The sequence below is a fragment of the Myxocyprinus asiaticus genome, chromosome 19 (assembly GCF_019703515.2).
Source record: "Myxocyprinus asiaticus isolate MX2 ecotype Aquarium Trade chromosome 19, UBuf_Myxa_2, whole genome shotgun sequence".
In the NCBI taxonomy this organism is placed as follows: Eukaryota; Metazoa; Chordata; class Actinopteri; order Cypriniformes; family Catostomidae; genus Myxocyprinus; species Myxocyprinus asiaticus.
Window position 1 is genome coordinate 23,360,861 of NC_059362.1, and position 15,249 is coordinate 23,376,109.

The 15,249-nt window shown below is 37.5% G+C and overlaps 1 protein-coding gene across 9 annotated transcripts in view; it reads left to right on the forward strand.

Moving 5' to 3' along the window:
* LOC127456755 (protein furry homolog-like) overlaps nt 1-15,249 on the forward strand; it is a 206,515-nt gene that overhangs the window by 46,005 nt on the left and 145,261 nt on the right. For 2 of the 9 annotated variants that reach the window (XM_051725320.1, XM_051725321.1), the window contains exon 1: nt 14,027-14,520. The exons of 6 other annotated variants lie outside the window; for them this stretch is intronic. In XM_051725320.1, coding sequence (XP_051581280.1) covers nt 14,448-14,520 — 73 coding nt within the window. In that variant the 5' untranslated portion in view covers nt 14,027-14,447. Of the gene's footprint in view, nt 1-14,026; nt 14,521-15,249 lie in introns of those variants that run through there. One more of the 9 variants, XM_051725325.1, reaches the window with a different exon arrangement.

Below are 15,249 nucleotides of genomic sequence, written 5' to 3' on the forward strand. Positions count from 1 at the left end.
ACAACTGGCATGCAAGAAGACAACCTGAGGAATAGTTTTTGACAAGTTATGGGTTAATGTGTCATGTGACAGTGTTTACTCTGCAATGCACCTGGTAACAAAAAAACTTTATTAGGACCAATAAAATGGTCCTAATAAAATGCGAGATGTGGTCTTCTGCTGTTGTAGCCCATCTGCTTCAAGGTTCGACGTGTTGTGCATTCTGAGATGCTATTCTGCGCACTACAATTGTACAAAGTGGTTATCCGAGTTACCATAGCCTTTCTGTCAGCTCGACCCAGTCTGTCCATTCTCTGTTGACATCTCTTATCAACAACGCATTTCTGTCCGCAGAACTGCTGATCACTGGATGTTTTTTTTGTTTTTGGCACCATTCTGAGTAAACTCTAGAGACTGTTGAGTGCAAAAATCCCAGGAGATCAGCAGGTACAGAAATACTCAAACCAGCCCGAATAGCACCAACAATCATGCCACGATTGAAATCACTGAGTTCAAATGTTTTCCCCATTCTGGTGGCTGATGCGGACATTAACTGAAGCTCCTGACCTGTATCTGCATGATTTTTTTGCATTGCACTGCTGCCACACAAATGACTGATTAGATAATTGCATGAATAAGTAGGTGTACAGGTGTTCCTAATAAAGCGCTCAGTGATTTTAGGTTTCTATTGTAGTTTCTATAAAGAGATATTTGCCCACTGGGCACTAAAATTGCCATATTTAAATCTTCTTTTTACAGGAAAAGTACAATTAAATAGGAAAAGAACTGCACAGTATGTTTCTATGAAAGATTGTGCAAATAATTTTAATGTAGACATTTTTGGGAAAAATCTGTGCATAAATGGGCTATACTGTAAAAGATACAAATAACACATTATCTAATTCACAAGCATCTAATGTAATGCAACTAATAAACATACCACCACTCTTTTTTCAGAACATTCGGTCTCACCTCTTTTTCCTCCTTTCTTTGTGAACGTGTATCTGAAGCAGATCTGTGCTTATATTTAATAGCTAAATTATTTCATGCTTTAAGACTCTTTCATGACCTTTTTTTGGCATTGAACCAGAACAACATTGTTTTGTAACATGACTATGATGATGAATGTGTCTCAAAACAATGTTTTACACATGAAGACAAAATATCTGAGGTGCTAACATACAGTATATGCAGAACAAGGAGGAGGATGCCAAAGTGTTCATGCAAATGATTACTGTAGAAAATACTGTGGTCTTTATAGAGTCAATTTGAAATGAAATTGACCCTTTAAGTTCCTGGTTTTATTGTGAACGATTCGTCAGTGCATGTTATTTCAAACTGACATCACAAACCCCTCTTTAATTAATCCCCTCCAAACCCGTGTCATATTGAGACCACTTTCACAATCCAGTTAATTCCCAATGGTTAAAACCAAGTCCCGCCCAATATACTGTTTTATAACGTTGCATTGCGAAAGTAAAATTGGTTGTGAACTATCATGTTTCATGTTGACTTTAATGCTATACAGGCTGTGGTACTGGCAGAGAAATCAAGATTGACCCTTGACTGGGCCTTTATGAAAGCTAAAGAAGCCATTTTTGTTTTGAAGAGAGACCATGCTTGCTTAGGATGGATCATATGGCTCTGCATTTAATCGGGGAATACATGCATTCTACAATGTTTGTAGACATGCTCATGGCTTGGCTGCATTTGTGTCTAAACATATTTAAATTTCAGTAGGATATCTCCCCTTCCATTTTGCAGGGTCATACAGGGATAAATGAGGATCTTTGTGTGTCATTCATGGGTGATACAGCTCCGACCACTCTTCTTGGTATGTCAGCTCTTGGGTTACAGGAAAACAGTGTGGGGAGTGTGATCTTGCATCACCGCATGTGACTCTGCATTCAAAATGCAAATTGACCACCACGCATTCAAATATGACGGAAAACACTAGCGCAAGTGGATCGAGAGTTTTTTCTGTATCCTTCGATGGTTGAACACAGAGCTTCTCTCAGTATGCTGATGAGTGAAAATACAGTCGGTGTATGTGTGTGTTTTTACACTGCAGCCGAACCACACCTCGTTATTCCCAAATTGATGAGTCTTGAGTGTGCGAGCGAGAATTTGAGTTTTAAATGTACCTGCCGGGACACGCTCATGTTTCTAAGTGTGTGTATGTGTGTGTAAACCTCCATTCTCCACCCAGTCTATCTTATTGAAAGTGCGCTTCTGATATAGTCTGTACTAGGACTGGGTGGTATGATGGTATATAATGTGCAAAGGTAGAAATGTGGCAACCAGTATGGTTTGTGCTATTTCGTATATACGTAGCACGAATAAGTCCATCACAATCAGAAAACTTTAGTTGACTCCTTAAACTGCTGCAGTGGATGCTTCCACTGTAGACAGCTTTGTTGATTGTAATGGGAGCGACTTAGTTTTGATGCATTGTGCCATGTTGCACACATCTTTGCTGCCAAGCAATGCTGCCTGCGACTTGAAGCGTTGATGTAGAGCTGAACTAATGTGCGGTCATACCGTCGACCACAGTTGTGCAACTGTGCAAATATTTTATGATGCCTTCAAATATGGCTCATCCAGTCGTATTTACGATGTATTATGGTTTTCAGTCAATAGTTATATAATGTAAAATTCCTTTCATTTTTAAAGTAAAACATTATGGAGTTTAGAGCTGCATGATTCTGAATAAATTGAGAATCAAATTTTTTTTTGCTTAGAATAAAGATCATGATTCTCATGATTCTGAAGAAAAGTGCTTATTTCAGTGATTAACAAAACCTGGACATAAGGGTGCTAAACAAAGTAACATGTAATTACTAGAGGTTCTGACAAAATGTTCTCTGCTTCAGTCTATGCAAAAATACAATAAAATTGTAAATCAAATATATAAATTTAAAATGCCCTAAGTCCACAAGAGGGCACAACGAATACATTATAAACCAAACAGCACCTTGTTATTATTGAAAAAGAATAATAATCCTGTTAAAAAAAACTGCAAAAAAAAAAAAAAATTTTTCTAACATGCTAAGTAAAAAGCAAAACGAGCATAAAAAAGCTTCATTAACAGTTCTCTGTTAACTTCGTGTTGTGCTGGTAAGCAAATATGCAATAAAACACTATTATTTTACAATAGTTTTTTTTAAAATAAATAATAACAATTTAAATTAAAATGAGGCCTTCAGTGTTTCTCTTGTATAACTTGCTTCAAGCTTGTAAATGAATTAAATAGAGAACAGAGTAAACAGTGCTTTAAGTTTTTCAGCAACAGTAGCAATTAAATGTTTAAAATTTTATATAAAACATTAAAAAAAGTAATTTTAATGCAAAATGAAACTACTTAAATATTTGACACTCTTTCCTTTGTGATAGATATACATTTATACTGATTTGATGCAATAAGAATGCATGAATGCCTATAACAGACAGCATGCAGCTTATATACATTTAGAGATCGCACAGATCTAAAATTTTGAATTTGTCCCGTCTGCTTATACATTAACGACTGTTTGCTTTATCTCGTCAAGACAGTGCAGATTTAATCCGTCTGTTTTCACTGGTAATTCATGAATAGCTGTGTTTACATTAATATCACCTAAAGAGGGGTATTTTGATTAAGAACTGAGCAGAGTCTTGTGCAGGAGCGCTGCATTCATCACAAGGCAAAAGTGCATGGTCATGTGAGTGTTTGAAAGCAGCCGACTGTGATCAAACAGAGCACGGGTAGTGAATTTAGTCAGATCTTGGTAATGCCTTTATTTTTTTAGCATCGGTGGCTATTAAAATATCAGAATGGGGAAACATTTTGATCTCAGTGATTTCAACCATGGAATGATTGTTGATGCCAGTCAGGCTGGTTGGAGTATTTCTGTAACTGCTGATTTCCTGGGATTTTCACGCACAACAGTCTCTAGAGTTTACTCAGAATGGTGCCAAAAACAAAAAAACATCCAGTGAGTGGCAGTTCTGCAGACGGAAATGGCTTGTTTATACTATCAGAGGGTGTGATAGTGTCTCAGCTGACTCAGTCAGTGCTGATCAGAGGTGCAATCATTGGAAATATTAGGCTAGCACAACCACCGTCCCTCTCTCTCCAACACACTAGGTTTCACCAATTTGCAATAATGTCTCTCTCCCTGCAGATTGAGTGTTTGTTGCACTGTTGCTGACAGGTGTGCTTGTTCCTGACAAGTTGTGTGGTGTCCTGCAGTCTCTAGCTTGCACTGCTGATTCAGAGTTGTGATTCAGCTGAAATGTTTCTGTTACAGAAAGCAGTGTAGTCTCATGGCTAGGTCAGGTTTTCTAGCACATAACACACATAGGTGTAATGGTTGAAATTTCTCACGTTTCAGTTTGTATCTTGGTTCTGTGGTCTGTGGTTATATAAAGTATAAATACTTTACAATAATGAAATAATATATCATTTTGTTTCACATTGCGTTAATAAGAATATATTTTTTGCATTGCGGTAATGAGAATTAGTGGGTAAAATCTGCATAAATGTCATGAAAGTAATTTCACAATGGAAGAAATCTTAATTGCCCTAAACATAGGCTTAATTTTCCCTATGTAAAATACTGTACAATTTATTTAAAGTTTTAATTAAATTTCAGAGGTGCAGTTAGATATGAGATAAACTACAGTTCAAACTTTAATGCTAAACATGGGTAGCAAAAGTATGGTTAACTTTTTTTTTAATGGTAACCATTTCACTAGTAGCACAACATAAACATTTACTTGTTAATGATTTTAACAAATTCCATACAAGTTTGAGGACAGTAAGTCCAAGTTTTGGTGTAGCTTTCCAGGCCAACTCTTTTTACTCTGTTGTCTGCACTTTTGCAATTTTGCAACGTGGGAGTTTCAGTTTAAAAGTTGCAATGTACAAGGGAACCTGCTTTGCTCTGTTCGCTAAAACCTTCAGCCAATAGTACAACCTCAGATAGAATTACTGTTCATATCGATCAGTCTCTCTTTTCCCTCTCCTCTTTACTTCTCTCTCCATTGCTCCCCCTCTCACTGCCTTTTGTTCCTTTTTTGGCTCTCCTTTTCCCCATGCTGGGTGCTGTAATGCACAGTACAGGAAATGCACTCTCACCGCGGCCTCATGGGATTGCAGGCCCTTCCACCGACTGTCTGTCTATCAGTGTCTATGCCCTACTCACTGTCCAAAAGCACTTACAGTTTCTCTCCTCCTGTGACATCAGCAGCTGATCCCTGAATAGAGTGCTTGTTTAATCTTCCTATCAGGTGTTTGTGTTAGATTTGAAAAGGGGTGTGTTTCTGATCTGGATCAGAATCCGGATTTAGTTACTGTTTGTGACTAACCATGCAGTTACCTTATATTAAATTACTTTTTTGACAGTTGTACCTTAATGACAATCGAACAACATTCCTGTTTTGATTAGCAGGATCCCACTGTTTACCTTGAATTTAGTGTGTGTGTGTGTGTGTGTGTGAGAGAGAGAGAGAGAGAGAGAGAGAGAGTGAGTGAGAGATAGCAGTCTTTGTAGGCCTGAACGATTAATATAATTATATTTTCAATTACGATTTTGGCGTACGATTATGAAAACCAGATAAAACTATTATTGTGCTGCATTCTGTTTCGCAATGAAACACCCCGGCGTTACATCTATAAAGCATCCTTTATTAAAGTTCAAATAAGAACTGGGAAGAGATTGAATCTTCTCCTGGCTGATGCACACTGGTGCGGGGACGCTCGTCACTCGCGCGCGTTTGCTGCAGCTGGATTATAATGTGATGGCTCGTGATGTAGTGAATCATAATATACTGTATGTGTCACGTTCACTGTGTGTATCTTATCATGAAGAAAGTAGGCGATATGCAGCTCTATTAAGAAGAAAGTGTTTTTTTGTGTGAGTTAAAGATGGATCGAAGTGAACATAAAAGGTGAGAGAGTGTAGTCTTTGCCCAATATACACGGGAACAAAATACATTTTTGACAATTTTTTTGGCTTGTTTTCCAAAATAATATCTAAAATTCCTTTAAAACAATGTACATTTACTTTAGGAGCTATACTGCAGAAGAAAAAATTGTTATCGGAGAATGTTGAATACAATATTTAATCAGGGCTCGACATTAACGCTGGTCCTTGACAAGTGGATTTTTGAAGGGGCAAGTGAAAGAGAATTTTACTTGCCCGACCGGACAAGCAGACTGATTAAAACGTCAATAATGGAAAAATAACTGGCTATATTTGTGATGGCCTAGGCCTGTGTCACTTATTAGAATGTTCATATTCTTATTCTGCTGTTGAAAGTAATCCAGAGCACGTAATTTTATAATTCACAAGCGATCTAGTAACAGCTGTGCTCTGTTTGATTGACAGGCAGCGTATGTGTGTGTGCTGAACATGCGCGTGTTCCAAAAATACTCACGCTAATGCGCGTCTGAATGGTCAAATACATTTAAAAAATTCCGCCAAAATGCGCATCTTGGTGAGGTATTCATGTAAACACAGAAAGTGATGTCTGAAGTAAACGTAAACAGCGGAGAAAAATGTATTTGTATTAAAATGTCAGACTTGTAAGTGTAAGCTAATAGACCGGCTGCTGTCTAGTGTGTCATTATAATAATCAAACAACCATAACAAGAAAACGAATAAACACTCACTGCTCTTGATTGGGTAACTTTAGTAGCTTTAAAAAGTATTAATGTATTATAAAGTGAAGACCAGTAGTAGATTTATGTTGCATTTCATTTTGAATGTTTCCTTGAATACTTGATAGCCTACTGCTGTTAAAAACTTTTAAAGCTTTTAAAAAAGGCACTGAATTTTTTAATTTTTATTATTTGTTCCATTATGTTGAATCTATTTCTATTCATTGCTGTTTTTTTATTGCTATTTTATAACTGACTGTTTACTAGTCTTGAATGATTACTTAAGAACTTGAAAACATTCTTCCATAATTAACATATTAATTATTTTTATTATTTGTTGTGGTTTTGAAGCTGGTAATGAGAATTGTCAAATTTTACAACCGACTACTGAAATTTTGGTATTGTGATAATGTATAGCCTTTATTGTACATGGTAGATCGTGCTGCAATAACATGATGAAAAAGTAGATCTCTTTCCATAGAACTATGAGCACCCCTGCTGTAAATGATGCCGATGGAGGCTTTCCTTTATTTGACTACCATACGTAACATAAAATAATTATCATAGGACAATAGCCTCCTCCCCTACCCAGTGCAGTTTACATTTAAGGTTAAAGGAAATCCACTGTTAAAAAGACAAGTTTTTTATTTTATTTTTTAAGTTCATTAAATGCATAATGTGACAAAGTCGATTATCGTGTTAAATAATCGTGATTATGATTTTTGCCATAATCGAGCAGCCCGAAGTCTTCAACCAATCATATGATTCTGGACGTACTTATTTGAATGGGTGTGGCGCATATAAGATCGGCCAGGCCTAGCTTACACGAAAATGAAGAGATGTGCTTTTTTTTTTTCAACATTACATTGCAGACAATACTGGCCTGAATGTGTTGACTTTGTAAGTTAGAAGATGGCATTAGCCTAATTGGGAATGCTTTTTGACGAGTCAGAACATTCTTAAGCACTGTACAGCTTTCTCATCCCTTTCACTGTAACATCGCTTTGCTCTGTTGTCATTCACATGTTCACAGATCAGTCCATAGTGCAGTACATGAGAAAGACAGTGATGTCACTTTCACAGGAAGTCTTCAAGTAAAGAGCCAGTCACCTTTTAGATATAGACATCGCCTGTCATTTAACCCAAGAACGTGCATGCGCATTAGCTAGACCAGCCTAAACAATTTCATTTTTTTAGTGTGTTCTGAGCTAAAGAAGCTAAATGTATGATTACCATTACCATTGTTGTTAGATTTTAACCTTGTGTGACATTGAATTTTGGCTTTGCTATTTGCAATGCATAATTTAATTTAATTTCAACCGACTGAATCTTGTTCACAAGACCCTAGACTGTCATTTAAGGGTTAAACTTCTGGGGCACCGAGTCACGTGACACAACAGCATGAAGCGCTACTACGAACGCAGAGCCAACAAAAGTGCCTCAGTAAGAAACCTCTAAGTTTTTTATTGAAACCTGCTTGGGTGTAAAGAGTAGCGTCTCCAGTTGCCTTTGATATGGCGATTTATAAATGTATTTTTCAAGTGTTAGCACGCTAATAAACATGATGTCCACATATGTGGATTTTGGGACATTATTCCCTCAAAAGTTGATAAAAACACGCTAGTTATTTTGAATAACTTTCAACATAAACACATCTGTGGGTCATTTTTAATATAATTGTTATTTTATTTTATCACTGTACAATACGGTTCTATTCATTAACATTAGTAAACGCATTCCTATATTCACTGTGCATTTTCTCATTGAGAATCAATGGGTTTATCCAAAAGCTGAAAATGTTTGCTTTCAGAGGCTTTATATAGGTTTAGGATAAAAATAAGGTGCATTTCAAACTGTTCTGAGACCTGTTCAGACAGACAGCACACTGAAGGTTAAGTCATTCACTGAATGGGGAGCAAGGGGGAATAGCTCTCTATTAAGCCAAGTGCATTCACTCCTAAAATCCAACCAAAAGTTCAGTTTCAGGCTGTAGATGATGTTTGGACTACTCAACATGTTTGGAAGACATGGTACAAAGGTAATCAGTACATGGATTCAGAATTTATCATGTATAATTTTTAGTGCTGTCAGTCGATTTATAATTTTTTATTGCAAATAATCGCACAATTTTTTTTGTAGTTAATCACGATTAATTGCAGATTTTGAAAGTGCTGAAATTTGGACACTATATATACTTATTGTCCTGTCAAAGTTCATTTTTTTTCCATCTTAAAGAAAACAAATCAGTATGTAACAATATAATGTTTAACATTTTCCAAACAGTTTCCATAGTACAAAGATAGAATTGCACTAAAGTAGCACCAATTCAAGTAACATAAAACACTTCCCAAAGTCAAAGTGGGAGTTTGACTGATTGAAAGAACTAGTCCCCACATAGGTTTTATATTAATTGAAATGGGCCTTAAATCTCTTAAACTCTCATCCTCCACACTATTAATCTGTCAATAGACGGTGGCTATCCGCTTTCTTATAGCAAACCTGAAGCTGCGTTCATGATTCACATAAGGACGGCAACGCCAGTGGCGCTTTGATATCCACAAGATCGTTTGTAAACAAAAACGGCTCATTCTGTGTTTTGTGATAGTTCAGAGTTGATAAGCTTCTGTGGTAATTAAAATGCACCTTACACAAGTTGGAAAAATACTTGATTTTTATTACAAGTTCCATCTGGGCTTGTTTTGTACATCAAATAGCGTTACGAGCTTCTTTCTTCATCATTTTATCACAGAAGTGCTGTTGTGTGTGTGTGTGTGTATGCAGAGATTCTTTTATTTATTTAGAAAACAACCTCCACGGCTCTATCATAGTTGAGATCGTAACGGTGAACTATCGTGTTACCATAGAATGTCCATGGCTTGTAGGCTCACCTTGGTAGAAGGGCGCTGTTGTGTGTCTGTGGCGTGTGCATCAGTGTAATGACTCCGGGTGGAAAGATTACAAAGATTCCGCCTTCAAACCAGTGTTTATGCTGCCGTATTAACGGTAAATGCGTTAATTGCGATTAAGAAAAATTAACGAGACTTCTGAGAGTATAAGGAAAGTCGGGACTCAGGTGGCTGCTCCCGGGTCCTAATGCCTGCCGAATACAATCTGTCAGTGCGACTTATACAGAGATGCAACTTAACTGTTTTTTTTTTCTCTCTCTCCGAACAACGTAATTTTGACCAAGTGCGACATATTCTGGTGCGACTTTATTTCTGGAAAATACGGTATATCATAAATATATATTAAACTGCCAGTAATTTTAGCAAGGCACCTTAATACCGTGATACTGCGGTATTTTTTTGTGAAGGATATCGTACCGTGAACATTTCATACCGTTACACCCCTCATAGTGACTGAGGTTAACAGTCTACCTGAACTATCCCTTTAATGTCCCTTTTAATTTATATGAAATAAAATCCATTGTTGTAACTAAACATAATGTGACAGTTTTGTTATTTATTGTCATTTTGGTTACTTATTCGGTTATGCCTCATAATTGTTACTCTCCATTATTCATAAGTTCATACAGTAATGCCCGACCAGCTCAGATCAGTCCATCCGTGAGTGTAACTGCATATAATGTGTTTGTTTGTGCATGTGCGTTTGTTTATGTTAGTGTGAGAGTGGAAACTCTGTGCTCCAGTCTTCACAATATTGGCCTTTGTACCCAGTGTTGTTTACAATGCTGCCTTCTCGCTTTGCATAATTCCTGCAGGGAGAGACAGTCAAGTGATGGATAGAGAGGCTGAAGGAGAGAGAGAGAGAGGAGGGGGAGAAAGAGAGATTGAGTGGTATCAGTGGAATCTGTGTGCACTCTTTTATCTTGTCTCAGACCTCTGGTCAGATAATGTCATGCACTAGCCTAATTGCTTTGTGATCGGAGGTCACAGGCCTTCGGAGATGGAGGAAGGTTATTTCATTAAGTGTAGGAAGTAAAATGAATGCATATATAAATTCAAAATATCAAGACGAGGATCTAAAATATCAATGCAATATTGTTAAAGAACTTTGTAGGCACAAGGCCGCAGATAATCACAGCCGTGCTGATATTCAGTACAACAGCACTCTTGTTTGTGTGATATTGGTTTTATACAACAGTTTTATAAAAAAAAAAAAAAAAAAAAAGTTAATATTGAGTCATTTACTTTTTGGACACAATATAGCCAGTTATTTTATTAACAGACTAGTGGAATGATACAAAAAGTGTTCTAGTGCTGTTAGTTATCAGCACTACTGGAGCACCACTTGTCCAATTGATTTAGAGGACTGGAACTAATTGCTGTCTTATATATGATGTATGATTGTATCAACTCAGCCCTAGTTATTTCAGAGGTTTCAAATATCGTCTAAATGATCCATGGAGATTTCTGCCTACCCAGACTGTTGTCTTTCGCCCAATTCCCTTGAGAACTAATGCATTAGTAAGCAATTCAAATGCTGATCAAGCTATATGCCTATATTTTGTTTTATAAAAGATGTGTCATTACAAAAGTATGAGTAGCTTGTGCTGATTGCTTATAATAATATCAGATCAGAGTTTGCATCAGCTCCTTAAGTCTGTGATCTCACAGTACTGCTCTCTCATTCTTCAATTAATAAACCCAGACTACCACACCCTCTTCTGCAAGCAGGGCATCGGTTACCTCATAGGTCAAGCATCACTCACTCCAGCTGTGTGTGTGGATGTCAGTGCGTCAGTGCAAATTGCAGGGGTATGAGTATTCTAAACGTTCACTGCCTGCGTAATGCTTATACGTTTTTAGCTTGGGGAAAATTTTGGTATTTTTAGACAGATGGTTTCCTCTTTGGAGTTAAACTGAATGAAGTGTGTGTGTGTAGGGTCAGGTTTAGGTTAATGGGTAGAGGAGAGAAAATATTATTAGCCCAGTATAAAAACAATAGAAGTTAATGGAAAGTCCCCACTATTATAGAAAAACGTGTGTGTGCACATAGTTTGCTATAGTTTGTGGAGTTTTGCCCCAAACGTAGGCATATTGTCTTTGATACTTGTATCACTTCTGTCTCGCACTCCTCCTCTAGATTCCTTTCTCTTTCTTTCTCCCTCCCTTTCTCACATTACTGCAGTAATTGGTGACAAGGGCTGGGCGATATGGCTACAAAAATTATACCTCAGTATTTTTCAGCCTGTTAATGTTTTTCTACATATTTCTTGATAATTATGTATTTGCTCTGAAATGGATCAGTTTTTTATTTATTTTTTTTTTCAGAGGAACCATACCTTCATCTAAACAGCCATTGTAGCCAAGTAGATTCAATATTTTAAAGGTGTTGAATAAAAATCTATTTAAAAATTTGCATTTTACCCTACAGTTTTCACTAAATGGGAGAATGAGATTTAATCATTTCCACAGATTTGCTCTTTTATATTTAACTTTTACTGTATATACAATGATGCATAGTAGCTTAATAAAAAGCATTATTTACCTTCATATATTTTTACTAAAACATATTTTTGTGAATGAACAAGGTGTGCAAAAACTACTAGTACTATATATATATTAAAGTAATATATTTCTGTCCTATTTACTTCACCTGGACCTTTTTATTTTGATGCTGATTGTGCAGTGTGTAGTTAAAAATGTCCCGCATCTGGTGAAACACTGTCATCTCCTTTGCTGTTATACTCTACTTTTATTAGAACTTGTATACCGATTTCTAATGTTTGGAATTGCGTGAATGCTTGAACATGCAGTACTTTTTCTTTTGCAGCTTTATAATCACATATGACAGTATTGCCATTTTTATGTTATTTTCATTAAGGGAATATATCCAGGGATCAATACAAGTTCAGCACAACCAACATCATTTGTGGCATAATGTTGATTACCTCAAAAAATTGACTTGTCTCTCCTTTTCTTTAAAAAGCAAAATGGAGGTTAAAGTGAGGCACTTACAATGGAAGTGAATTGGGCAAATTTTTGGAGGGTTTAAAGGTGGAAATTTTAAGCTTATAATTTGATAAAAGTACTTACATTAATTCTTCTGTAAAAACTTGTCGTATTTACGGTCATTTTAGGGTTTACGCCGTATACCGCAATAGCAACAAAGTTGTAAAATGTAATATAACTTCACACAGAAAAGGTTAGTAAGTGATTTTCTCACACTTAAATCGTTAACACGCATATTGTGTACGACTTGTGGCTACACTTTTGAAACTGAGTATTTTAACGTTTACGTATTGGCCCCATTCTCTTCCATTGTAAGTGCCTCACCGGAAACCAGATTTTAGCTTTTTTTAAGAAAAGAATGGATGTCAAAATAAATTTTTGTGGAAATCAAAATTATGCCACAAATGATGTTGATTGAATATTCCTTTCATTGTGTAGCCCTGAAGGATCGTGAAATTAATATACTGATGCACTCTTTATAAAACTAAATGGCCAAATAAAAACTATATATGTATTTTATTTAATTTTTTTCTCCCCAATTTGGAATGCTCAATTCCCAATGTGCTCCAAGTCCTCTTGGTGGCGTAGTGACTCAATCCGGGTGGCAGAGGACGAATCTCAGTTGCCTCTGTGTCTGAGACCGTCAATCCACGCATCTTATCATGAGGCTTGTTGAGCGTGTTACCGTGGAGACACAGCGCATGTGGAGGCTTCACACTATTCTCTGTGGGAGTCACGCACAGCTTACCACGCGCCCCACTGAGAGCGAGAACCACATTATAGTGACTACGAGGAGGTTACCCCATGTGACTCTACCCTCCCTAGCAACCGTGCCAATTTGGTTGCTTAGGACACATGGCTGGAGTCACTCAGCACGCACTGGATTCGAACTCGCGACTCCAGGGGTGGTAGTCAGCGTCTTTACTTGCTGAGCTACCCAGGCCCCCATATAAAAACTACATTAAAATCATCGCAATATTCACAATATTGCTTAATTGTATATCGTCAGCAAAATCATTGTGATTTATATTGTGAATATACAATATATCGGCCAGCTCTATTGGTGACACCTCGTTACTGTTGTAGAAGGTACAGGAAGTATGTATTTTGACGAGTTTCTGAAGAGAAGGATGGAGAAGGAGAGGAAAGAGTGAAAAAGAGCCAAGCAATAGCCATAATGACATGTATTTGAAGCACTGGATAGCAGCCAGAGCAGACGAGCAGTGTGTTGATGACATCACCATCCCCTTCTTCTATTCTGCCATTGAAACAAACCCTCTCTTCACAGAATGAGATAATGAAAGAGAGAGGGTGAAAGAGAGAGAGAGAGAAAGAGAGAGCGCGCGCGCAAGTACTATCAACCAATAGGGAGTCGATATGAGTGTATGGGGTGGGCTCTAGGACCCAACACAGACAGGAAGAGTCACACCAGCGTTGCTGCTCTCTGCTGGGAGTCCTTCCTCACCATTCCCTCTTTCACTCACATGCTCACACATTCCCGGAACAAAGTTTTCCTGTGTGATCCAAGAGCGGCATTCCGGGCTGGATGGATTGGATAATATTCCCGCATGCCTTTGGAATTCCTTCCTGAGGATGCAGTGTCGTCTTGTTTTTGTTTACTCTTTATTCCCTTGTCTCAGTTCATCTTGGAGCTTTTACTCTTTGGAACCTTATGGGCCTTTTTGAGCTATGCAGCTTATCTGAGCGTGTGTATATGTGTGCGTGAAAGCACATGTGAATGTTGGTGTGCATTTGGCAGCATGTGCTTCTCCACAGAGGCTAAAACTTTTCCTGCTTGCAGGCAAGACGGTAAACGCGGGTGAGTGCAACGGACATTTGGAGCGAAGAGCCAGCGGGACTGGCCGAAGTAACCAGTGCCTTATTTTTACCCACAGTCTTCTGGTGGCATCATGCTGAGTCTGCAGGATTCTGTGTTCTTTGAGATCAGCATCAAGTCTCTGCTCAAGTCCTGGAGTGGAAACTGTGAGTAATGCTCTTCGTCAAAGACACAGTGTGCTTTGTGATGATGATATACTATAGCTTGGATGTCAGGCAAGATAGTCCATGGTGGTTAGTTAGAGTTCATTAAAGTGCGCCATTGTCCTGCTGGCTGCGACTGGCCTTCATACACGCCCTCTTCTCTGCGTAAATGCAGACTAGTGCTGCTCAACATTAGTGAATGTTGGTAGTTGCTGAAATTAGCTACTGCATATTTGCCTCTATTAGGATGTGCGTGATCAGAGCACAGCAAGTTCACTCTTAGAGGCATATATACACATGCAAGGGGTATTGAAGTGTTTACAAATAAACTCACACATTACTATTCTAGGCACATGTAAAGAAATACATTTTGTAGTGCCTGGAAGTGCCTTGTTCATTATATAGTAGAAAATCAAAGAAGGTGCTCTTGGGTTGGGTTTTTAAACAGTCATTGAACATAGAAAAATGTTGAACATAGTCCAAGGCACTTCAGATACAAATGTAAAAAATGCTTAATTTAAATTTGATTAATTTAATAAGCCAAAAGTAAAAAATAAATAGTGATAGGTCCCCCTTTAGATTTTAGATTTAGGGTGCATCTCAATCAGCTTCCTAGTTCAGTAGTCAGGGCACTAGAGATACACGGTATACCGATACTAACGAAATATCGTAATACCAAAAATATAAAACGGTTTGAAATCATCTTGTTAATTTCGGTACCATACTACAGTT